Genomic DNA, 26,166 nt, shown 5'->3' with positions numbered 1-26,166 from the left:
GGCAGATGCGAGCTTGGGCAGACGCATCCTTCAGGCGGCGGTCGCCCATTTGGGAAGTTAGGTTCTGCCTACTTCTTAGTTTTTCTGTTTATTTCCCACCCAGGGACTGCTTTGGAACGTCCCAAGGTCTGGGTCTCCCAAAGGAACGATAAAGAAAAAGAGAATTTTGTTTACTTACCGTAAATTCTTTTTCTTATAGTTCCGTATTGGGAGACCCAGCTCCCTCCCTGTTGCCTGTTGGCAATTTCCTTGTTCCGCGTGTTGTCACCGGCTGTTGTCGTGGACAGAGTTTCCGGTTGTTCCGGCTCTTGCTCTGTTCTACTTGTGGGTGGCTATTCTCCTTCAGCTTTTACACTAAACTGGCTGGGACTGGCTCACCAGGGGGTGTATAAGCTCAGAGGGAGGAGCTACACTTTTAAGTGTAGTACTTTGTGTGTCCTCCGGAGGCAGAAGCTAAACACCCAAGGTCTGGGTCTTCCAATACGGAACTATAAGAAAAAGAATTTACGGTAAGTAAACAAAATTCTTTTTTTTTAGATTCTTTAGGCAAAAATGGCCTGAAATAGACTTTGTGAACATACCATTAGGGCATACATTGAGTGTCTGAGATGCCTGTGCCTCTTACATGTTCATTGAGCACTAATGTATTGTCAGAGATATTACATTGCAATTTTTAAAAAAAATTCTAATTTTTTTAAAATGTTTATCGCTTCATATTATAGCACAGTTAAAAGTGTACACATAAAGTGTCCCTGAACTCCAAGGCGATGTTCACACAATGCGTTATAGCTGCAGATTTTTTGCAGCATTTTTTCAGGAGTTTTATGGAAATTAAAAGTTGCATTTTACAGTACAAACAAAAGCTGTGAGATTTCAGAAATCTCATGCACATAATTGTTTTTTTTTTTGTTTTGTTTTTTTTTGACAAATGGATAAACTGCTGCATTTTTTAAAAAAAGGCAGAAACGTTCATTTTTGCAGCGTTTATTTTTTTTACTTCAATTGAAAACAATGAGTACAAAAACTTTACTTCGTTTTTTTGTGGTGAATAAAACTAACTTTATTAAACATGCACTTTAGACAAATGACAAGCTAAAAAAACGCAGGAAAGCCCCGGATTTTAGAAGCAGCTTTTTTTTTTTTTTTTTATTATGCCAAGAGCAGATTTCGGCTGCAGAAAAATCACAGCAAAAACACTGTGTGTGAACGTAGCCTTAATCACACACAAAGTGAAGCTATTTAATCAATTTTGGTAAACAGCAGAGTTTCTTTTGCTTAGTGGATTTTTGTTTTTTTTATGTTCTAATTTTTTTTAATTATGAGAAGACTGAAGTGTAAATTATAAAGAGACCTATTAAATTAAGGTCCCAAATAATTCAATAAGAGAATTATGATTTTGTTGGGACAAAAAAGTGATCTAAACGTGTCTCAATCCATGAAGGGAATCTGTTAGTAGTTTTTTGTTATGTAATCTGAGAGCAGCATAATTTAGGAGCAGAGACCCGGAGTCTAGCGATGTCACCTACTAGGCTGCTTGTTGTAGTTTGAATAAAATCTGTGTTTTATAAGTAGGTGAAAAGTTTCTCTCTAGAGGACTAGTTGTCTTGTGCTATGTAGTCCTCCTTCTCTGTATAACTCCACCTTTACCTCTGATTGTATCAAAACTGCAGCCAACAGACCAGTAAGTGACACATTGCTGGATTTGGGATCTCTATACCTAACTTAATCTTCTCTCAGATCAGATGGCAAAAACCTGGTGACAGATTCCCTTTTAAGCTTTAAGCCAATTTTGAATTTTTTTAATGCATTTTAATTTTAGGGGTTTTTTATTGTCTCAAACCAAATTGTGTCAACATTTTTTTTACATCTAAATGTTTACTGGGGGGGGGGGCTTTAAGTAATTAAAATGCTAAAGATTGTCAGCAAGATTGTCTACTTTCATTTGATATAAACACATATCAGTCCTAGACAGCTGTACATGCCGTCGCTGTTAGTAATATACACTCATTTGTTTGACTGTTTTCTTTAAAAGTTCCCTCATTAAGCTGGTGAACAAGTCCATAGACGGCACAGCAGATGATGAAGATGAAGGTGTGTCCACAGATCAAGCGATCAGGGCAGGTCTAGAGTTACTGAAGGTAAATGGGTTTGAAATGTCCTGCAGTCTTCTATTACAGCATGGCAATGTTTTATTTGGAACTCAGTAATTTGTAGTTGCTGGTTATTTTCTTAAGCCTCTCTTCATTTGTTGCAGACAAGTTGTGACCAATTTTACCCATTTTGTGATCCACTTTTTATTTATTTTATTTTTTTGCGGTCTTGCGTGCAAAGTCGTGTTGAACATGCAATGCAGGCTGTGCTGTGTGTGACATGGTATAGATTACAAGGAGCGGAGTAGATAGGTATATAACTTTGTCAGGAAAAGATTCAGTATTCATGGAAATCCCTGCTCACTCTGGACTTCACGTAGGTGCGGTGCTAATCAGTGATTGACAGTCTATCCTGCATAAGTGCGTACGCAAAGCTGTCAAAAAAAGAGCAAAACAAGCGCATATAGGGTGATATAGTATAGGGTAGAGTAAGTTAGGGGAAGGTGAGGGGGTGCTCACCTGACTTGTGCATATGACAGCCCTATAATATGTATATGCCCGTAGTGTATACAGCTGTTGCAGTTACCCGAGGGTAAAAGGAAATCTTTTTATACTGAGGTGAAATAAAGGAGATGGATGTTTCTGGATTGCTGCACTGCTACTGGAAAAGTAGTCTCTCCACATTTTTATCAATCTTAGCTGTGTTGTGCTTTTTGTATTTACATCATTGTACCCACAATAATGATATTGCTTGCATTCATTTTATATAATATATATATATATATATATATATATATATATATATATATATATATATATATAATTATAAAATATATATTGCACACACACCCCCGCCCCCACGTCTGGCAAAAATTTAAGAGACCACTAGAAAATTGTCAGTTTATACTGATTTTTCTCTTTAGAGAATAAAAGAACAATTTACATTTTGCTCAAAAATATACCTATAAACTACTGACGACGTCTCTGAATTTCCAAGCAATACATTTTGTATTTTCTAAACATGAGACATGATCAAAATAACAAAAAAATGCATTGCTTTCAGACCTCAAATAATGCAAAGAAAACAAGTTCATAATCATTTAGAAACAACAATAATAATGTTTTACCTCAGAAAGAGTTCAAAAATCAATATTTTGTGGAATAACCATGATTTTTAATCCCAGCTTTCATGCGTCTTTGCTGCTTTCCACCAGTCTTTCACACTGCTTTTGGGTGACCTTATGCCACTCCTGGTGCAAAAATGTAAGCAGTTCTTCTTTTGTTTGATGGCTTGTGACTATCCATCTTCCTCTTGATTACATTCCAGAGGTTTTCAATGGGGTTTAGGTTTGGAGATTGGGCTGGTCATGACAGGGTTTTGATGGGGTGGTCCTTCATCCACACATTGACCTAGCTATGTGGCATGGAGCATTGTCCTGTTGGAAAAACCAGTCCTCAGAGTTGGGGAACATTGCCTGAGCGGAAGGAAGTAACTGTTTTTTCCAGGATAACCTTATATGCTGCTTGATTCATACGTCCTTCGCAAAGTTTAACCTGCCCAATTCCAGCCTTTCTGAAGCATCCCCAGATCATCACCGAACCTCCACCAAATTTCACAGTGGGTGCAAAACACTCCATCTAACCATTAGAAGACCAGGTGTTGGACAAAGCTGAAAATTAGACTCCTCAGAGAAGATTACCTTACTCCAGTCCTCTATGGTCCAATCCTTTTGGTCTTTATTGGTCTCTGTTTAGTCTGTGTTAGAAAAGGAGTTTGGTACAACTAGAAACTCCATAATAAAGCTACTAATACAACCACAGCATGGAATTTCTACTTTTCCAGCAGCAGCGGGGCCAACTAGAAATATAGATTTTCTTTTGCCCATCAGGATACATATCTTTAGGATCTTGGAGAGAGCCATTTAATTTTCAAAGGCTTTAGTGTTTCTCCCACTGCTTGAAACATGATTCAATTTGGCTGCATAGAGACTTTCTTGTCCATAGGTCACCCTTTAAAAAAATAAATAAATAAAAAGGGTGCAGAAAAATTGCAAGCAAAGCATAGCTTAAAGGGAATCTATAGGATAAACCCTCCTTATCTATATGGGCATGTAGGCCACAGAAAGTTGAGTAAAGTAATGCCTTGATATCTGTGATCCGATGTCTTATTCCTGAGATATTCACGTTTTTCTTAATATGAAAATGAGCTGTTAAGATCTATGGCCTGGAAATCGATGTCCCTAAAAATCTGCCTCCATAGATTATAAAAGGGGACATTACCAGTGTGGGACATGTAATAGCTGACAGCTCCACTGATCTCAAAGCAGTGCATTGCCTGATTTATAGCTAATATAGTGCAGAAGAGCTAAGTTTTATATCTTTACAAACGCATCTCCAACTGCCCCACTTCACTACTGTTGTCGACTCATCTGTACTGCCCCTCACACCACACAGGTGCCTGTCAGATGGAAGCTACACAAGTGTTTTTATCGGGGACAGCTGAGCAGCAGAGTTTACAGCCCTGTAAATAGAGCTGCAGCTGTAGTAGTGTATGTAATGAGACAAAGATCAGTTCTGATGAGTGTGATTACAACTGTCTGTCATTACATGTCTCACAATGGTAATACCCCCTTTCTTTAAAGTCATTTCTGGAGGCAGATTCTCAGGAAGATCTGATCAGCTCATTTAAATATTAATAAAAATATGGATTGCTCAGGAACAAGACATCTGATCACAGGTGTCAAGGTATAATTTTATTCGACCTACATGCCCATATTGATGACTTAGAAGGGTTGGTTCTATTGACAGATTCCCTTTTTAAAGGGAGCCTATCATCTGTTTGGTGCTGCCATGAATTAGCCTGGCTCCTCGATTGCAGCCAGGTATATTTTACTCTGAACACTCTGTTGTTTCATAGAAAATATACTGTAAAGCTACCGGCCGGCTCTTTCCAGCGCTGCAGCGGTTGGTTGATTTGGTCTCTCCCTATGTACACAAGCTTTTTAAAGCATATTTTCTCTGGAAGGCCAGTGCTTTTCAGAATAAAATCTATTAAAATTATATTAATTTATTACAGTGTAACTTCTAAATGTTGTAGATTAGCAAAAAGCTGCAGACAAACTCGATTAACCCTCGTGTGACTACTTTTCATGTGCGATTCTTTGGTGAGATACTAACGTCGTATCCTGGATTATATGTTCTGCTCGGCTTTTTTGCCGTCATTCTCACAAATGCAGTTATCACTTTCCCCCCCTCTCACTAGGTGCTGTCTTTTACACATCCCATCTCATTTCATTCTGCTGAAACCTTTGAATCCCTCTTGGCGTGTCTTAAGATGGATGATGAGAAGGTAGCGGAGGCGGCTCTGCAGATATTCAAAAACACCGGGAACAAAATTGAGGACGACTTCCCACACATTAGATCGTAAGTTACGGTTCTGTTATATATTCTGCTAGGGACAACAGTTTAGAATAGAATGGTACAAGAAACTGAAAAATTAGTGAATAAAAATTCACATGCAATTTTTTTTTTTTTCTTACAGGGCTTTGCTTCCAGTTTTACAACAGAAAGCTAAGAAGGGGCCCCCTCGCCAAGCCAAGTACTCTATCCATTGTATCCACGCTATATTTTCCAGCAAAGAAACACAGTTTGCCCAAATATTTGAGGTAGGAATTAGACGTAGTTATAAAGTGACTGTCCGCTCTGCTGAAATGTCTGTTTTTAGTAAATCCATGCATCTTTACTTAAGGCCACGTCTCACTAAGCGACATTGCTGCTGAGTCATGTTTTTTGTGACGCAACAGCGATCTTGCTAGCGATGTCACTATGTGTGACATCCAGCAATGACCTGGCCCCTGCTGTGAGGTCGACGGTCGTTGCTGAATGTCCTGGACTATTTTTTTGGTTGTTGCTCTCCCGCTGTGAAGCACACATCGCTGTGTTTGACAGCGAGAGAGCAACGAACTGAATGTGCAGGGAGCAGGAGCCGGCTTCTGCGGACGCTGGTAACCAAGGTTCACATCGGGTAACCAAGCAAAGCACTTTGCTTGGTTACCCGAAATTTACCTTGGTTACCAGCGTCCGCAGCTTCTAGAAGCCGGCTCCCTGTACATGTAGCCAAGGTACACATCGGGTAACTATATAAGCAAAGCGCTTTTCTTAGTAACCCGTTGTGTACTATGGTTACCAAGCACAGCGTCGTTACACGGGTCGCTGGTGGCTGATCTCTGATCGCTGTGGAGATCTGCCTGATTAACAGCTCTGTAGCGACGCTCCAGCGATCCCTGCCAGGTCAGATCACTGGTGGGATCGCTGGAGCATCGCTAAGTGTGACGGTACCTTTAGAACCTCCTTCTGGCAATGTAGGTATATTGACAGCTGGATGTTATCAGTTGTGGGATTCTCTGCAGACAATGGCAGAATATCTGGAGACCCTGATAAGGCAAGGTAACACCCAGTTGTCAATTTTTATCTATTTATAGAAGGAAGAATGGCATAATTAAAAATGTTATTAAAAGAAAGTCTTTCCCTATTGCCAAATTGCTCCAGGAGTGTCAGCATTTTCTAAGGACTTGCATCATCTTCCCTGGATCTTTTACTGGAACCCCTGCACATCTCCACATCACCATTGACAGTGTTCTTGCGAATTCTTCCCTTGACTCCTCACTCCTCCCCAAGCTCACAACAGCCCTTAGGCTATCGTCCAGGTTCATGGTTCCCTCAGGACATATTTCTGTGCCAGGGAGGTGGCAATTAACCATTACCTAGACGATCTTCTAGGAAAGACAATGGTTTGGACGGCTTGGAGCTCATTGTTTGGATCCTCAACTATGATAAGCACAGTCTTTGTTATTGTAGAGAATTTCTGGCAATAACCCTTCACTTTCTTCATCGTTCCTTATGGGAGACCCAGACCATGGGTGTATAGCTTCTGCCTCCGGAGGACACACAAAGTACTACACTAAAAAGTGTAGCTCCTCCCTCCGAGCATATACACCCCCTGGATGACCACATCTAGCCAGTTCAATGCTTTGTGTTCAGGAGGTCACACACACATGCATTCTCATCTGATTTTTGATTTCAAAGAGTTGGAAGAAAAGCGGGTCCAAGCCTGGACTCCTGGCATGTCCCTTCTCACCCCACTGTGTCGGCGGTGCTGTTAAGGTTGATTTACAAGGCTGGAGCCTTACATGCCGCGCTCCTTCACCATACCTCATGGGCTCTGGCTTGAAGTGGGAGCCAGCACGGTCTCCATGCCTGGCAGGAGACCGGTCTCCATCCGCAGCCCTTCAGGACCCTGCTGGACCGGAGCACTCATCCCCAGGGACCTGGCCCTGTGTCTCGGCAGCTAAGTACCTGAGACGTTTATGTATGGGGGTCCCTGTGCTTTATTGTTTGGGGAGAGTGTGCTTGCTGTGTTTTTTGACATTTCCGGCGGGTTCTCTAGCTGTCGCACGAGAACCGCGCTGATGGTGCCTGCTCGTCGGCTTCGCCGCTCAAATTTAGGCCCTGGCTTCGCCGGAGGCCTAGTTTCTGTTTCACTGCCCTCGCATGTCACTCATGCAGAGGGACAGGCTCGGCTCCGCCCGGCGGCCGTTCTGCACAGCGAAGGGACACTCCCCACTGCTGTGCATGTCTCCTCCCCTGTAGGTTTCTATGGCCCTCCAGATCCCGCTCTGCAGGCAAAGTCCCGCCCCCTCTCTTCGCTCCGTCGGCCATTTTCTCAGAGATTCACTCAGACGCTGGTCTGCGCTCTGCATACCTGCTGGGTGCTGTGTTTGGAGGTCCGGGCTTGGGGATCTGGAGGGCACACAACACCGCTTCAGCGATCTGGTAAGCCACAACCTCTGGTTGTGGACCTCTGTATATACTCTCTGGGGTTCATTCTCTTGCAGAGCCCCCACTCCAGCAGCATGTCTCACACGAGGAGCAAGGCTCCAAAGCTTTATTCAGTATGCACTGCATGTAAGCTCCTGCTGCCTGAACCGAGCATCTATCCACATTGTGATGCCTGCTCTAACCTGGCGGTGCCACAGCCTGGAGTCTCACCCCCAGTGGTCTCTCAGGCTGCTCCTGCTCCTGTGGCTGAACCCCCGGCTTGGGTAGAATCCTTTTCTAGGTCTATCTCCCAGTCTTTTGCTGAGTCCATGGGACTTCTGTCCAGGACTTTGCTGAACATGCATCAGCCCCCTTCACAGGGTGCCTCTGCTGCTAGGGGTCTCTCAGGACCGGAGCTCACAGAGGATTCATCATCTGGTCCCAGACCCCGTCCTCCTGAGAAGAGACGCAGGGTTCCCTCTCCTTCCTCGTCCCGCGGCTCTGATTCAGGAGCTGACTCGCAGGATGAGGAGGATACCTTTACGGGGGGCTCGGAGGCTAACTCCATGTACCCCATTGATCTGTCCGAAAGTGACTCAGATGTTAGTGACTTGATTGCTTCCATTAATTCTGTACTGGATCTCAATCCGCCAGTATCAGAGGAGCAACCCTCTCTGGCAGAAAAGCACCAGTTTACCTCGCCTAAGAGAGTAAAGAGTGTGTTCTTTAACCACTCCAGTTTTCAGGCCGCTGTGACCAAGCCCAGGGCCTGTCCTGACAAACGCTTCCCAAAGCGTGGTTCTGATGACCGCTTTCCCTTTCCACCTGAGGTGGTCAAGGAGTGGGCTTATTCCCCAAAGGTAGACCCTCCGGTGTCTAGACTTTCAGCCCGGACCGTTGTGTCGGTGGCTGATGGCACCTCCCTTAAGGATTCCACTGACCGCCAGATTGACCTTCTGGCCAAATCCGTATATGAAGCGGCGGGGGCCTCGTTCTCCCCGACTTTTGCAGCAGTGTGGGCTCTCAAAGCCATCTCTGCTTCTCTAGAGGAGATGCATTCCCTCGCCAGGGAATCTATGCCCGAAATGGTTGCCGTAACTTCCCAAGCTTCAGCTTTTTCATCCTATGCCATGTCTGCCATGCTGGAGGCTTCTCACCGCACTGCGGTGGCTTCGGCTAATTCCCTCGCTATCCGCAGGATCTTGTGGCTTCGAGAGTGGACGGCAGATGCTTCTTCAAAGTACCTTGCTGGGCTCCCTTTTGCTTGGTCCCGGCTGTTCGGAGAACAGCTGGATGAAATTATTAAGGAAGCTACTGGCGGGAAGAGTACTTCCATGCCACAAACCAAAACCAGGAAACCTGTCCAGGGTAGGAATCAGTCGAGGTTTCGCTCCTTTCGTTCCTCCAACTGGTCGTCCTCTAAGCCCTCGCTCGTCCACTAACTCAGCCAAGGACCAGAAATACAACTGGCGCCCAAAAGCGCGTCCACAGAAGACCGCAGGAGGTGCTGCCGCTAAGGCAGCCTCCTCGTGACTATCTGTCCGCGCCAGCAACGTCCTTAGTCGGTGGCAGGCTCTCCCACTTTGGCGACGCGTGGTTTCAACACGTCTCCGATCAGTGGGTGAGGGATATCATCTCCCACGGCTACAGGATAGAATTCTCTTCCAGCCCGCCAAACAGATTTTTTTTCTCTCAACTCCCTACTGCTCCAAGGCCGCCGCCTTCTCACAGGCCGTGGCATCCTTGCAGGCCAACGGAGTAATTGTACCGGTTCCCGCCCGGGAACGGTTCAGAGGTTTCTAGTCAAATCTCTTCCTAGTCCCCAAAAAGGACGGTTCCTTCCGGCCCATCCTGGATCTCAAGCTTCTCAACAAGTATGTTCAGGTGCGGCACTTTCGCATGGAGTCTCTGCGATCAGTCATTGCTTCAATGACCCAAGGGGATTTCCTGGCATCCATCGACATCAGAGATGCCTATCTGCATGTGCCAATTGCAGTTTCACACCAGCGTTGGCTACGTTTTGCATTCGGAGAAGATCATTTCCAATTTGTGGCTCTCCCCTTCGGGTTGGCCACGGCTCCTCGGGTATTCACCAAGGTCATGGCAGCAGTGATTGCGGTCCTGCACCTCCAGGGGTTGGCAGTGATTCCTTACCTGGACGACCTTCTAGTCAAGGCTTCATCCAGCGCGGACTGTCAGCGGAGTGTCTCGCTCACTCTCGCCACTCTAGCCCAATTCGGGTGGCTTGTCAATCTTCCCAAATCCACTCTGACTCCGACCCAGAGTCTCACGTACCTAGGGATGCAGTTCGAGACTTTGCCGGCACTTGTGAAGTTGCCCTTAGTCAAACAGCAGTCCCTCCAACTGGCGGTGCGCTCTCTGCTGAGGCCCCGCCGTTATTCCCTCAGGCGCCTGATGCAGGTGCTGGGTCAAATGGTGGCGTCAATAGAGGCTGTTCCCTTTGCCCAGTTCCATCTGCGTCCCCTGCAACTGGACATTCTCCGCTGTTGGGACAAGCGGCCTTCCTCCTTGCACAGGTTAGTGGCTCTGTCGCCACAGACCAGGAGCTCTCTTCAGTGGTGGCTTCGGCCCCCCTCTCTGTCCCAGGGGCGCTCCTTCCTGGCCCCGTCCTGGGTGATCCTCACCACAGATGCCAGTCTATCCGGCTGGGGAGCGGTATGTCTCCACCACAGAGCGCAGGGCACTTGGACTCCGTCCGAGTCAGCCCTTTCGATCAATGTGCTGGAAACCAGAGCCGTGCTTCTGGCTCTCCTAGCTTTTCAGCACCTGTTGGCGGGCAGGCACATCCGAGTCAAGTCAGACATCGCGACAGCGGTTGCCTACATCAATCACCAAGGCGGGACACGCAGCCGCCTGGCAATGTTGGAGGTAGAACGCATCCTTCAATGGGCGGAGGACTCCAAGTCCACCATATCCGCAGTCCACATCCCAGGCGTGGAAAACTGGGAGGCAGATTATCTCAGCCGTCAATCCGTGGACAGTGGCGAGTGGTCCCTGCACCCGGCAGTGTTTCAGTCAATCTGCCGCAAATGGGGCACTCCGGACGTGGACCTAATGGCATCCCGTCACAACAACAAAGTTCCGGTTTACGTGGCTCGCTCCCACGATCCTCAGGCCTTCGCCGCGGACGCTCTGGTTCAAAACTGGTCCCAGTTTCGTCTGTCCTACGTGTTTCCCCCTCTAGCTCTCTTGCCCAGAGTCCTGCGCAAGATCAGAATGGAGGGCCGTCAAGTCATCCTCATTGCACCGGACTGGCCCAGGCGAGCTTGGTACCCAGACCTGCTCCAACTGTCCGTAGAGGTGCCGTGGCATCTCCCGGACCGTCCAGACCTTCTCTCACAAGGTTCGTTTTTCCGCCTGAATTCTGCGACTCTCAAATTGACGGCGTGGCTCTTGAGTCCTGGATCTTGACGGCTTCTGGTATTCCTCCGGAAGTCATCTCCACTATGACTCGGGCCCGTAAGTCTTCCTCCGCCAAGATCTATCACAGGACTTGGAAAATTTTCCTGTCCTGGTGTCGCTCTTCCGGCCATCCTCCTTGGCCATTCTCCTTGCCGACCCTTCTGTCCTTTCTACAGTCCGGTCTGCAGCTAGGACTGTCCCTCAACTCTCTCAAGGGACAAGTCTCGGCTCTGTCAGTGCTGGTCCAGCGGTGTCTCGGCCGGCTGGCTCAGGTCCGCACCTTCATGCAGGGCGCGTCTCACATCATTCCGCCTTACCGGCGGCCCTTGGATCCCTGGGACCTTTAATTTGGTTCTCACGGTTTTGCAGAAACCCCCCTTTGAGCCTCTTAGGGAGGTTTCTTTGTTTCGTCTTTCACAGAAAGTGGCCTTTCTGGGGGCCATAACTTCCCTCAGGAGAGTCTCCGAATTGGCTGCGCTCTCTTCGGAGTCACCTTTTTTGGTTTTTCATCAAGACAAGGTGGTTCTCCGTCCAACTCCGGACTTTCTTCCTAAGGTGGTCTCTCCTTTCCACCTTAACCAGGACATTACCCTACCTTCCTTTTGTCCGGCTCCTGTTCATCGCTTTGAAAAAGCGTTGCATTCTCTGGATCTGGTGCGTGCTCTCCGGATCTATGTGTCTCGCACCGCTGCTTTTAGGCGGTGCACTTCTCTTTTTGTGCTAACCACAGGCCGGCGCAAGGAACTCTCTGCTTCTAAGCCGACCTTAGCCCGTTGGATTAGGTCGACCATTTCGGACGCCTACCAGTGTACTCGGGTGCCTCCCCCGCCGGGTATCAAGGCACATTCGACCAGAGCTGTCGGTGCCTCTTGGGCTTTCAGGCACCAGGCTACGGCTCAACAGGTCTGTCAGGCTGCCACTTGGACTAGCCTGCAGACCTTTTCAAAGCACTACCAAGTGCATGCTCATGCTTCGGCAGATGCAAGCTTGGGCAGACGCATCCTTCAGGCGGCTGTCGCCCATTTGTGAAGTTAGGTTCTGCCTACTTCTTAGTTTTTTTCTGTTTATTTCCCACCCAGGGACAGCTTTGAGACGTCCCATGGTCTGGGTCTCCCAAAGGAACGATAAAGAAAAAGAGAATTTTGTTTACTTACCGTAAATTCTTTTTCTTATAGTTCCGTATTGGGAGACCCAGCTCCCTCCCTGTTGCCTGTTGGCAATTTCTTGTTCCGCGTGTTTTCACCGGCTGTTGTCGTGGACAGAGTCTCCGGTTGTTCCGGTTCTTGCTCTGTTTTACTTGTGGGTGGCTATTCTCCTTCAGCTTTTGCACTAAACTGGCTGGGTCTGCTCACCAGGGGGTGTATAAGCTCAGAGGGAGGAGCTACACTTTTAAGTGTAGTACTTTGTGTGTCCTCTGGAGGCAGAAGCTAAACACCCATGGTCTGGGTCTCCCAATAAGGAACTATAAGAAAAAGAATTTACGGTAAGTAAACAAAATTCTCTTTTTCTCACTGACCGTGTTTCCATGCAGCGCACACGTGTCCATGTGTCCCTCACGGAGATGTCAGTTTTTCTCTGACATCACTGATGTCACACGGACCACACAGTGGTGTGATCCGTGTGACACGTACCAGAGAAAACGCATATCTTTTGAAATTAAATGAGTTTTATACTCTCTTGTCTCCAACGCTGCCGTCTCCTGCTTCCAGGCCAGCTAATTATGCTCATCAATATTTACTGCACCGCAACCTGGAAGTGACAGCAGCGGTGAGAGACATCAGCACTACGGACAGCAGCGCTGGGGACAGGTGAGTATAGGAGTGCCTGATCTCCTGTCACAGCACACGAAGAACACACATGTGCCAAAACCACGGCACACAGAGTTCCAAATGCATCTTTAACACGTCATTAGTTTGTAGACTTTGCTGGAGAAGGAAATTCATTCAGTTTTATGCCACAAACTACACCCAAAAATGCTTGGGCACACTTTAAATTTCTTTAGAGACCATGTTCTTTCCAATAATTATACCTTCACTCATCATAAACATTCTCACAAAGATATAAGGCAATTGAATGCTATCTGCCTTCCCATCCAACTCCACTGTGATCCCTTTATGATTTCTCTGAAATCTTCTAAAGACACGGGTTTGTTCACTTGTTTCTTACAAGCATTTAGTTTTATTATTATCATTATTATTATTATTATTATTATTTATTTTATTTATTATTTATTTATTTTTTTCCCCTCCATTGTTGCTCATTTCTTACCCAGGACTTTAACCCCTTAACGACCGCGGGCTTTAAAATTTCGTCCCTGCAGTCATAATGTTACTGCCCGCGGTCTGCCGGCAGCATCATGCTGCGATCGGCACACATCTCAGCTGATTTTCACAGCTGAGATGTGTGCCTGCCAGGCACGAGCAGAATCGTTATCTGCTCGTGCCGTTTAACCCCTTATATGGCGCTGTCAATATGTGACAGCGCCATTATAAGCGCGATCACGGTAAACATTTGCTTACCGCCCGATACCGGAAGTCACAAGACGCGATCACTTGACTTCCCATAGTTGTCATGGTAGCACAGGGTCATGTGATGACTCCTGTTCTACACCTGACTTGCTTTCACTTTCGCTGTGCCAGCGGCACAGTAAAAGAGAAAGAGAGCGTATCTGCTGTTTACAGCCTTGTAGCTGTGATCAGCAGATACTGCAGAGCGATCGGATTGCTGATCGCAATAGCCCCCTAGGGGGACTAGTAAAATTAAAAAAAAGAAAGTTAAAAAAAAAGTTTTAAAAAATTAAAAAAAAAAACCAAAAAAACCTAAGTTCAAATCACCCCCCATTCGCCCCATTGAAAATTAAAGGGTTAAAAAAATAAAAAATATTCACACATTTGGTATCGCCGCGTTCAGAAACGCCCGATCTATCGAAATATAAAATCATATATAATAATAAATAATAATAATAATAATAATTAATCTGATCAGTATACGGCGTAGCGGCAAAAAAATTCCAAACGCCAAAACGATGTTTTTTTGTCGCCACAACTTTTGCGCAAAATGCAATAAGAGATCAAAACGTAGCATCTGCGCAAAAATTGTGCCATTAAAAACGTCAGCTCGAAACGCAAAAAATAAGCAGTCATTGAGCCATAGATCCCGAAAAATAAGAACGCTACGGGTCACGGAATATGGCGTAAAACGTGCGCCACTTTTTTCGGACAAACTTCCAATTTTTTTAACCCCTTATATAAAAGTAAACCTATACATGTTTGGTGTCTACAAACTCGCAATGACCTGAGGCATCACACCCACACATCAGTTTTACCATATAATGAACACAGTGAATAAAATATCTCAAAAACCATAGTGCTATCACACTTTTTTTGCAATTTTTCTGCATTTGGAATTTTTTCTTTATCGTCCCTTTGGGAGACCCAGACCTTGGGTGTTTAGCTTCTGCCTCCAGAGGACACACAAAGTACTACACCTAAAAGTGTAACTCCTCCCTCTGAGCCTATACACCCCCTGGTGAGCCAGTCACATCCAGTTTATTGCTTTGTGTTCAGGAGGATACATCCACACATGCATTTTCATGTTTTTTTCTAGATTTTTGATTTTTATTTGGAAAAAGATTGAAGAAGTGCGGGTCCACGTCTGAACTCCCGGCATGTCCCTTCTCACCCCACTGTGTCGGTGGTGTTGTAAGGTTGATTTCCAAGGCTGGAGCCTTACATGCCGTTTTCCTTCACCATCCCTCCTGGGCTCTGGATTGAAGTGGGATCCACCGCGGTCTCCATACCTGACAGGAGACCGGTCTCCGTCCACAGCCCCTTGAGGATCCTGCTGGACCGGAGCACTCATCCCCAGGGACCTGGCCCTGCGTCTCAGCAGCTAAGTACTGAGACTTTCATATGTTGGGGTCCATGTCCTTTATTGTGTGGGGAGAGTGTGTTTGTGGTACTTGTTTTGACATTTCCGGCGGGTTTTCTGGCTTTTCGCCGAGAACCGCGCTGATGGTGCCTGCGCGTCGGCCTCGCGGCTCAAATTTAGGCCCCGGCTTCACCGGAGGCCTAGTTTCTGTTTCCTGCCCTCGCATGTCACTCATGCAGAGGGACAGGCGCGGCCCCTCTCGGCGGCCGTCCTGCACAGGGGAGGGACACTCCCCATTACTTGTGAGTGACTCCCCCCCTTCCCCCTGCAGGCCTCTATGGCCCTCCAGTTCCCGCTCTTCTACAGTTGACGCCCCATGTCCCGCCCCCTCTCTTCGCTCCGGCGGCCATTTTCTTGGAAGGATTCATTCTGCGCTGGGCCATCCTGCACTCTGCATCCCTGCTGAGGTGCTGTGCATTGAGGGTCTGGGCTTCGGGATCTGGAGGGCACACAAACCGCTTCCTGCGGTCTGGTAAGCCACAGCCGGTCTATGGTTGTGGACCTCTGCATATACTCCCTGGGGTTCATTTACTTGTACAAGCTACTTTTTTCCCACTCCAGCAGCATGTCTCACACGAGGAGCAAGGCTCCAAAGCTTTATACTACATGCGCTGCATGCAAGCTCCTGCTGCCTGAACCGAGCACGTATCCACATTGTGAGGTCTGCTCGAACGTGGAGGTGCCACAGCCTGGAGTCTCACCCCCAGTGGTCTCTCAGGCTGCTTCTGCACCTGTGGCTGAACCCCCGGCCTGGGTAGAGTCCTTCTCTAGGTCTATATTCCAGTCATTTGCTGAGTCCATGGGACTTCTGTCCAGGACTTTGATGAATATGCATCAGCCCCCTTCACAGGGTGCCTCTAATGCTCTTGCTAAGGGTCCTTTAGGATCCCTACCCTCTGGCCTCCGTCCACCGGAGCTCACAGAGGATTCATCATCAGGACACAGACCCCGTCCACCTAAGAGGTGCCGCAGGGTTTCCTCTCCCTCCTCATCCCGTGGCTCTGGCTCAGAGGACTCGCAGGATGAGGAGGATGCCTTTACAGGGGGCTCGGAAACTAACTCCATGTGCCCCATTGATCTTTCCGAGGGTGACTCAGAACTTAGGTACTTGATTGCGTCCATTAATTCTGTACTGGATCTCAATCCGCCAGTATCAGAGGAGCAACCCTCTCTGGCAGAAAAGCACCAGTTTACCTCGCCTAAGAAAGTAAAGAGTGTGTTCTTTAACCACTCCAGTTTTCAGACCGCTGTGAACAAGCCCAGGGCCTGTCCTGACAAACGCTTCACAAAGCGTGGTTCTGATGACCGTTTTCCCTTTCCACCTGAGGTGGTCAAGGAGTGGGCTCAATCCCCAAAGGTAGACCCTCCAGTGTCTAGGCTCTCAGCCCGGACAGTTGGTCTCGGTGGCTGATGGCACTTCCCTTAAGGATGCCACTGTATGAAGCGGCGGGGGCCGCGTTTTCCCCTACTTTTGCAGCAGTGTGGGTCCTCAAAGCCATTTCTGCTTCTCTAGAGGAGATACATTCTCTCACCAGGGAATCTATGCCTGAGATGGTTGCCTTAACTTCTCAAGCTTCAGCTTTTTCTTCTTATGCCATGTCTGCCATGCTAGAGGCTGCTCACCGTACTGCGGTGGCTTCGGCTAATTCCCTCGTTATCCGCAGGATCTTGTGGCTTCGAGAGTGGAAGGCAGATGCTTCTTCAAAGAAGTACCTTGCTGTGCTCCCTTTTGCTGGTTCCCGGCTGTTCGGTGAACAGCTCGATGAAATTATTAAAGAGGCTACTGGCGGGAAGAGTACTTCCATGCCACAAGCCAAGACCAGGAATCTTACCCAGGGTAGGATTCAGCCGAGGTTTCGTTCCTTTCGTTCCTCTAACCGGTCGTCCTCTAAGCCCTCCGTCTCGTCCGCTAACTCAGCTAAGGACCAGAAATCCAACTTGCGCTCAAAAGCGCTTCCACAGAGGACCGCAGGAGGTTCTGCCACTAAGGCAGCCTCCTCGTGACTCTCTGCCCGCTCCAGCAACGTCCTTAGTCGGTGGCAGACTCTCCCACTTTGGCGACGTTTGGTTTCAACAAGTCTCCGATCAGTGGGTGAGAGATATCATTTCTCACGGCTACAGGATAGAATTCTCTTCCATCCCGCCAAACAGATTTTCTTCGGCGCTCCATTGGGAGACCCAGACGATTGGGTGTATAGCTACTGCCTCCGGAGGCCACACAAAGCATTACACTAAAAAGTGTAAGGCCCCTCCCCTTCTGGGTATACACCCCCCGTGGGATCACGGGCTGCTCAGTTTTCAAGCTTTGTGCGAAGGAGGTCAGACATCCACGCATAGCTCCACTGTTTAGTCAGCAGCAGCTGCTGACTATGTCGGATGGAAGAAAAGAGGGCCCATAACAGGGCCCCCAGCATGCTCCCTTCTCACCCCACTCTTGTCGGCGGTGTTTGTTAAGGTTGAGGTACCCATTGCGGGTACGGAGGCTGGAGCCCACATGCTGCTTTCCTTCCCCATCCCCCTGAAGGGCTCTGGGGAAGTGGGATCTTACCGGCCTCCAGACTCTGAGGCCGGGCTCCATCCACAGACCCGGAGATCCTGCTGGATACGGAGCTGAGTGCCGTCAGGGACAAGGCCCTGCAACATTCAGGTACTCTGTGTCCCCGTACAGACAGGCACAGACACACGCCAGAGTTGCTGGGTGTGCTAGTGCGCCGGGGACAGTAGCGCTGCGCGCCTGGGTCTTATTCACTACAGCTTAGCTGAGTGATTTTCTGTGTTGGGAACTACCGCGCCGACCGCCCCTGGAGCGGCGGCGCGGCTGAGACTTGTAGTGCGCCGGGGACTCGCGCTGACCGTGCTTTTACGACGGCAGCGCTCATAAATCTAGTCCCCGGCTTTTGCGGCCTAGCTCCGTTTCGTTCCCGCCCCCAACCCTGTCAATCACGGAAGGGGAGAGACGCTGTACAATCAGTCAGCGCCGAGGGCTGGAGTCTTATTTACATACTCCAGCCCCCTCACTGGGCACAGTGGGACGCCAGTTTCCCGCACTTTGTCTGAACACGCCCACGGACCGTCCCTCTTCACAGGACGCTGGTAGCCATTCCTGCATGCAGTCTGAGCTGGAGAACGGACATAGCCCTGGGAGACCCAGACAAGGGATTCTGGCGACCACACACCCGCTGTTAAGCGGGCGGTAAGCAGCACAAAAGTGCTGACCCCACTAGTGCCACAGTGTTATTTAGTGTACTTTGTGTCTGTACCTATATATTGCACTGTACGGTCGCTTCTTGGCTTATACCCCATTGCTCTGAGGAGACAACAGCATGTCATCCGCAAAAAGCAAGGGTGCCAAGGCACAGGCTTTATATGCTGCTTGTACCGCATGTGGGGCTGATCTACCGGCAGGTTCCACTGACCCCCATTGTGTGCAATGTTCGGTCCCTGTGCCACTTCGTCAGCCGGAGTCTATGGTGGTAGTGGCCCAGGCAGAGACGCCTGTGAACCCTGCCCCAGTGACGGGGACAGAGTTTGCAGTTTTTGCTGATAAGATGTCTGTGACTATGACAAAAATTCTTGAAACTTTGCAGTCCAGGCCGGTCACTCAGACCATGGACACTGTTGATGCAATGTTCCCCGGTCCCCCTCAGTTGGAACTAGTCCAGGCTACAAGGGGGTCTCAGGCATCACAGGCTGAAGGCTCTGACTCGGACGACAGTCCCAGGCAGCCTAAGCGAGCTCGCTGGGAAAGACCCTCGACGTCATCACACTGGTCAGGGTCTCAGCGAGAGGCTTCTCTGTATGATGAGGCAGAGGTAGCTGATCAGGAGTCTAATCCTGAGACCGCTCTCAATCTGGATACTCCTGATGGTGACGCTATGGTAAATGATCTTATAGCGGCCATCAATAGACTGTTGGATATTTCTACCCCAGCCCCTTCAGCGGAGGAGGCAGCTGCACAGCAGGAGAAATTCCATTTCAGGTATCCCAAGCGTAAATTGAGTACTTTTCTGGACCACTCTGACTTCAGAGAAGCAGTCCAGAAACACCATACTTATCCAGACAAGCGTTTCTCCAAACGTCTTAAGGATACACGTTATCCCTTTCCCCCTGACGTGGTCAAACGCTGGACCCAGTGTCCAAAAGTGGACCCCCCAATCTCCAGGCTTGCGGCTAGGTCCATAGTTGCAGTGGAAGATGGGGCTTCACTAAAAGATGCCAATGACAGACAGATGGACCTTTGGTTGAAATCGGTCTATGAAGCTATCGGCGCGTCGTTTGCTCCAGCATTCGCGGCCGTGTGGGCACTCCAAGCTATTTCAGCTGGTCTGGAGCAGGTGGACTCTCTCATACGTCCATCAGTGCCGCAAGTGGCGTCCTTAACCTCGCAAATGTCTGCGTTTGCGACTTACGCTATCAATGCGGTCCTAGACTCCACGAGCCGTACCTCAATGGCGTCCGCCAACTCTGTGGTTTTGCGCAGAGCCTTGTGGTTAAAGGAATGGAAAGCAGATTCTGCTTCCAAAAAATGCTTAACCAGTTTGCCATTATCTGGAGACAGACTGTTTGGTGAGCAATTGGCTGAAATCATTAAACAGTCCAAGGGTAAGGATTCTTCCTTACCCCAGCCCAGATCAAGCAAACCTCAACAGAGGAGAGGACAGTCGAGGTTTCGGTCCTTTCGAGGCTCGGGCAGGGCCCAATTCTCCTCGTCCAAGGGGACTCAGAAGGAGCAGAGGAGCTCAGATTCCTGGCGGGCTCACTCACGCCCAAAGAAAGCAACCGGAGGAACCGCTTCCAAGGCGGCTGCCTCATGACTTTCGGCCTCCTCCCTCCGCATCATCGGTCGGTGGCAGACTCTCCCGCTTTTGCGACATTTGGCTGCCACAGGTCAAGGACCGGTGGGTAACAGACGTTTTGTCTCACGGGTACAGGATAGAGTTCAGTTCTCGTCCTCCGCCTCGGTTCTTCAGAACTTCCCCACATCCCGACCGAACCGATGCCCTTCTGCAGGCGGTATGCTCTCTAAGGGCAGAAGGAGTGGTGATCCCTGTTCCTCTTCAGGAACGAGGTCAAGGTTTTTACTCCAATCTGTTTGTGGTACCAAAAAAGGACGACTCGTTCCGTCCTGTTCTGGACCTAAAACTGCTCAACAAGCACGTAAAAACCAGGCGGTTCCGGATGGAATCCCTCCGCTCCGTCATTGCCTCAATGTCTCAAGCATATTTTCTAGCATCAATAGACATCAAAGATGCTTATCTCCACGTGCCGATTGCTCCAGAGCACCAGCGTTTTATACGCTTCATGATAGAAGACGACCATCTTCAGTTCGTAGCCCTGCCCTTCGGTCTGGCGACAGCCCCACGGGTTTTCACCAAGGTCATGGCAGCAGTGGTAGCAGTCTTGCACTCTCAGGGACACTCTGTGATCCCTTACTTAGACGATCTGCTTGTCAAGGCACCCTCTCAAGAGGCATGCCAACGCAGGCTAAACATTGCGCTGGAGACTCTCCAGACTTTTGGGTGGATCATCAACTTTTCAAAGTCAAACCTATCACCGACCCAATCACTGACATACCTTGGCATGGAGTTTCATACTCTCTCAGCGGTAGTGAAGCTTCCGCTGGACAAGCAGCGGTCACTACAGACAGGGGTGCAGTTTCTCCTTCAAGGTCAATCGCACCCCTTAAGACGCCTCATGCACTTCCTGGCGAGTCTGTCAGGGTGGGGAGCAGTTTTTCTCCACCACAGGGCTCAGGGTACGTGGACTCAGCAAGAGTCCACTCTTCAGATCAATGTTCTGGAAATCAGGGCAGTGTATCTGGCCCTACTGGCCTTCCAACAGTGGCTGGAAGGAAAGCAGATCCGAATTCAGTCGGACAACTCCACAGCGGTGGCATACATCAACCACCAAGGCGGGACACGCAGTCGGCAAGCCTTCCAGGAAGTCCGGCGGATTCTGCTGTGGGTGGAAGCCACGGCTTCCACCATATCCGCAGTTCACATCCCGGGCGTAGAAAACTGGGAAGCAGACTTTCTCAGTCGCCAGGGTATGGATGCAGGGGAATGGTCCCTTCACCCGGACGTGTTTCAGGAAATCTGTCGCCGCTGGGGAATGCCGGACGTCGACCTAATGGCGTCTCGGCACAACAACAAGGTTCCGGCCTTCATGGCGCGGTCTCGCGATCAAAGAGCTCTGGCGGCAGACGCCTTAGTGCAGGATTGGTCGCAGTTCCAGCTGCCCTATGTGTTTCCACCTCTGGCACTCTTGCCCAGAGTGCTACGCAAGATCAGGTCCGATTGCCGCCGCGTCATACTCGTCGCCCCAGACTGGCCGAGGAGGTCGTGGTACCCGGATCTGTGGCATCTCACGGTCGGACAACCGTGGGCGCTGCCAGATCGACCAGACTTGCTGTCACAAGGGCCGTTTTTCCATCGGAATTCTTCGGCCCTGAACCTGACTGTGTGGCCATTGAGTCCTGGATCCTAGCGTCTTCAGGATTATCTCAAGGTGTTGTTGCCACCATGAGACAAGCTAGGAAGCCCACGTCTGCTAAGATCTACCACAGAACGTGGAAGATATTCTTATCCTGGTGCTCTGCTCAGGGAGTGTCCCCCTGGCCATTTGCATTGCCTACGTTTCTTTCCTTCCTGCAGTCTGGGTTGGAAAAAGGTTTGTCGCTCGGCTCCCTTAAAGGGCAAGTCTCAGCGCTATCTGTATTTTTTCAAAAGCGTCTAGCACGACTTCCTCAGGTACGCACGTTCCTGCAGGGGGTTCGTCACATCGTCCCTCCGTACAAACGGCCGTTAGACCCATGGGATCTGAACAGGGTACTAGTTGCTCTCCAGAAGCCGCCCTTCGAGCCTCTGAGGGATGTTTCACTTTCTCGACTCTCACAGAAAGTGGCCTTTCTGGTAGCGGTCACGTCTCTTCGGAGGGTGTCCGAACTGGCAGCGCTGTCATCTAAAGCCCCCTTCCTGGTGTTTCACCAGGACAAGGTAGTGCTGCGCCCGATCCCGGAGTTTCTCCCTAAGGTGGTATCCTCCTTTCATCTCAATCAGGATATCTCCTTACCTTCTTTGTACTCATCCAGTTCATCGGTATGAAAAGGATTTGCATTTGTTAGATCTGGTGAGAGCACTCAGAATCTACATTTCCCGCACGGCGCCCCTGCGCCGCTCGGATGCACTCTTTGTCCTTGTCGCTGGTCAGCGCAAAGGGTCGCAGGCTTCCAAATCCACCCTGGCTCGATGGATCAAGGAACCAATCCTTGAAGCCTACCGTTCTGCCGGGCTTCCGGTTCCTTCAGGGCTGAAGGCCCATTCTACCAGAGCCGTGGGTGCATCCTGGGCATTACGACACCAGGCTACGGCTCAACAGGTGTGCCAGGCAGCTACCTGGTCGAGTCTGCACACTTTCACCAAACATTATCAGGTGCATACCTATGCTTCGGCGGACGCCAGCCTAGGTAGAAGAGTCCTGCAGGCGGCGGTTGCCTCCTCGTAGGGAAGGGCTGTTTTTGCAGCTCTAACATGAGGTATTAATTTACCCACCCAGGGACTGCTTTTGGACGTCCCAATCGTCTGGGTCTCCCAATGGAGCGCCGAAGAAGAAGGGAATTTTGTTACTTACCGTAAATTCCTTTTCTTCTAGCTCCAATTGGGAGACCCAGCACCCGCCCTGTTTCCTTCGGGATTTTTGGTTTTTTCGGGTACACATGTTGTTCATGTTGAACGGTTTTCAGTTCTCCGATGTTCTTCGGATTGAATTTGTTTAAACCAGTTATTGGCTTTCCTCCTTCTTGCTTTGGCACTAAAACTGAGCAGCCCGTGATCCCACGGGGGGTGTATACCCAGAAGGGGAGGGGCCTTACACTTTTTAGTGTAATGCTTTGTGTGGCCTCCGGAGGCAGTAGCTATACACCCAATCGTCTGGGTCTCCCAATTGGAGCTAGAAGAAAAGGAATTTACGGTAAGTAACAAAATTCCCTTCTTTTCTCTCAACTTCCCCCTGCTCCAAGGCTGCCGCCTTCTCACAGGCCGTGGCAGCCTTGCAGGCCAACGGAGTAATTGTACCAGTTCCCGTCCGGGAACGGTTCAGAGGTTTTTACTCAAACCTCTTCCTAGTTCCCAAAAAGGATGGTACCTTCCGACCCATCCTGGATCTCAAGCTTCTCAACAAGCATGTTCGGGTGCGGCACTTTCGCATGGAGTCTCTGCGATCAGTCATTGCCTCAATGACCCAAGGAGATTTCCTGGCGTCCATCGACATCAGAGATGCCTATCTGCATGTGCCAATTGCAGTTTCTCACCAGCGTTGGCTACGCTTTGCAATAGGAGAAGATCATTTCCAATTCGTGGCTCTCCCCTTCGGGTTAGCCACGGCCCCTCGGGTATTCACCAAGGTCATGGCAGCAGTGATTGCGGTTCTGCACCTCCAGGGGTTGGCAGTGCTTCCTTACCTGGACGACCTTCTAGTCAAGGCTCCATCCAGTGCAGACTGTCAGCGGAGTGTCTTGCTCACTCTCGCCACTCTAGCCCAATTCGGGTGGCTTGTCAATCTTCCCAAATCCACTCTGACTCCGACCCAGAGTCTCACGTACCTAGGGATGCAGTTCGAGACTCTGCCGGTACTGGTGAAGTTGCCCTTAGACAAACAGCTGTCACTTCAGTTGGCGGTGCGCTCTCTCCTGAGGCACCACCGTTATACCCTCAGGCGTCTGATGCAGGTGCTGGGTCAAATGGTGGCGTCCATGGAGGCGGTTCCCTTTGCCCAGTTCCATCTGCGCCCCCTGCAGCTGGACATTCTCCGCTGTTGGGACAAGCGGCCATCCTCCTTACACAAGTCAGTTGCTCTGTCGCCACGGACCAGGAGCTCTCTTCAGTGGTGGCTTCGGCCCCTCTCCCTGTCCCAGGGGCGCTCCTTCCTGGCCCCGTCCTGGGTGATTCTCACCACAGATGCCAGTTTATCCGGTTGGGGAGCGGTATGTCTCCACCACAGAGCACAGGGCACTTGGACTCCGTCCGAGTCAGCCCTTTCAATCAATGTGCTGGAAACCAGAGCCGTGCTTCTAGCTCTACTAGCATTTCACCACCTGTTGACGGGTAGGCACATTCGAGTCCAGTCAGACAACGCGACAGCGGTTGCCTACATCAACCATCAGGGCGGGACACGCAGCCGCCTGGCAATGATGGAGGTACAACGCATTCTTCAGTGGGCGGAGGACTCCGGGTCCACCATATCCGCAGTCCACATTCCAAGCATGGACAAATGGGAGGCAGATTATCTCAGCCGTCAAAGCGTGGACGGTGGCTAGTGGTCCCTGCACCCGGCAGTATTTCAGTCGATCTGCCGCAAATGGGGCACTCCGGACGTGGACCTAATGGCATCCCGTCACAACAACAAAGTTCCTGTTAACGTGGCTCTCTCTCACGATCCTCCGGCCTTCGCCGCGGACGCTCTGGTTCAAGACTGGTCCCAGTTTCGTCTATCCTACGTGTTTCCCCCTCTAGCTCTCTTGCCCAGAGTCCTGCGCAAGATCAGAATGGAGGGTCGTCGAGTCATGCTCATTGCATCGGACTGGCCCAGGCGAGCTTGGCATCCGGACCTACTCCAACTGTCCGTAGGGATGCCGTGGCATCTCCCGGACCGTCCAGACCTACTCTCGCAAGGTCCGTTTTTCCGCCCGAATTCTGCGGCCCTCAAATTGACGGTGTGGCTCGTGAGTCCTGGATTTTGACGGCTTCTGGTATTCCCCCTGAAGTCATCTCCACTATGACTCGGGCCCGTAAGTCTTCTTCCGCTAAGATCTATCACAGGACTTGGAAAATTTTCCTGTCCTGGTGTCGCTGTTCCGGCCATCCTCCTTGGCAGTTTTCCTTGCCGACCCTTCTGTCTTTTCTACAGTCCGGTCTGCAGCTAGGACTGTCCCTCAACTCTCTTAGGGGACAAGTTTCGGCTCTGTCAGTTCTGTTCCAGCGGTGTCTCACTCGGCTGGCTCAGGTCCGCACCTTCATGCAGGGCGCGTCTCACATCATTCCGCCTTACCGGCGGCCCTTGGATCCCTGGGACCTTAACTTGGTCCTCACGGTCTTACAGAAACCCCCCTTTGAACCTCTTAGGGAGGTTTCTTTGTACCGTCTTTTACGGAAAGCGGCATTTCTGGTTGCTATAACTTCTCTCAGGAGAGTCTCTGATTTGGCTGCGCTATCCTCGGAGTCACCTTTTTTAGTCTTTCATGAAGACAAGGTGGGTCTCAGTCCGTCTCCGGACTTTCTTCCTAAGGTGGTCTCTCCCTTCCACCTTAACCAGGACATTACCTTACCTTCCTTCTGTCCGGCTCCTGTTCATCGCTTTGAAAAAGCTCTATATACGCTAGATCTGATGCGTGCTCTCCGGATCTATGTGTCTCGCACCGCTGCGCTTAGGCGGTGCACCTCTCTTTTTGTGCTAACCACAGGTCGGCGCAAAGGCCTCCCTGCTTCTAAGCCGACCTTAGCCCGTTGGATTAGGTCGACCATTTCGGACGCCTACCAGAGTACGCAGGCGCCTCCCCCGCCGGGGATCAAGGCACACTTGACCAGAGCTGTCGGTGCCTCTTGGGCCTTTAGGCACCAGGCTACGGCTCAACAGGTCTGTCAGGCTGCCACTTGGGCTAGTCTGCATACCTTCTCGAAGCACTACCTAGTGCATACTCATGCTTCGGCAGATGCGAGCTTGGGTAGACGCATCCTTCAGGCGGCAGTCGCCTATTTGTGAAGTTAGGTTCTGCCTACTTCTTAGTTTTTTCTGTTTATTTCCCACCCAGGGACTGCTTTGGAACGTCCCAAGGTCTGGGTCTCCCATAGGAACGATAAAGAAAAAGAGAATTTTGTTTACTTACCGTAAATTCTTTTTCTTATAGTTCCGT

At 49.6% G+C, this 26,166-nt stretch overlaps 1 protein-coding gene across 1 annotated transcript in view; it reads left to right on the top strand.

The window, feature by feature from the left end:
• The window catches only part of PDS5B (PDS5 cohesin associated factor B), a 316,943-nt gene that overhangs the window by 184,359 nt on the left and 106,418 nt on the right, over positions 1–26,166 (top strand). The window contains exons 18-20 of the mRNA XM_075337338.1: positions 2,033–2,138; positions 5,353–5,513; positions 5,632–5,755. Coding sequence (XP_075193453.1) covers positions 2,033–2,138; positions 5,353–5,513; positions 5,632–5,755 — 391 coding nt within the window. The remainder of the gene's footprint in view (positions 1–2,032; positions 2,139–5,352; positions 5,514–5,631; positions 5,756–26,166) is intronic.

The sequence above is a fragment of the Anomaloglossus baeobatrachus genome, chromosome 2 (assembly GCF_048569485.1).
Source record: "Anomaloglossus baeobatrachus isolate aAnoBae1 chromosome 2, aAnoBae1.hap1, whole genome shotgun sequence".
Classification (NCBI taxonomy): domain Eukaryota; kingdom Metazoa; phylum Chordata; class Amphibia; order Anura; family Aromobatidae; genus Anomaloglossus; species Anomaloglossus baeobatrachus.
The sequence above is the reverse complement of the archived record's forward strand: the minus strand, read 5'-3'. Positions and strand labels throughout refer to the sequence as shown.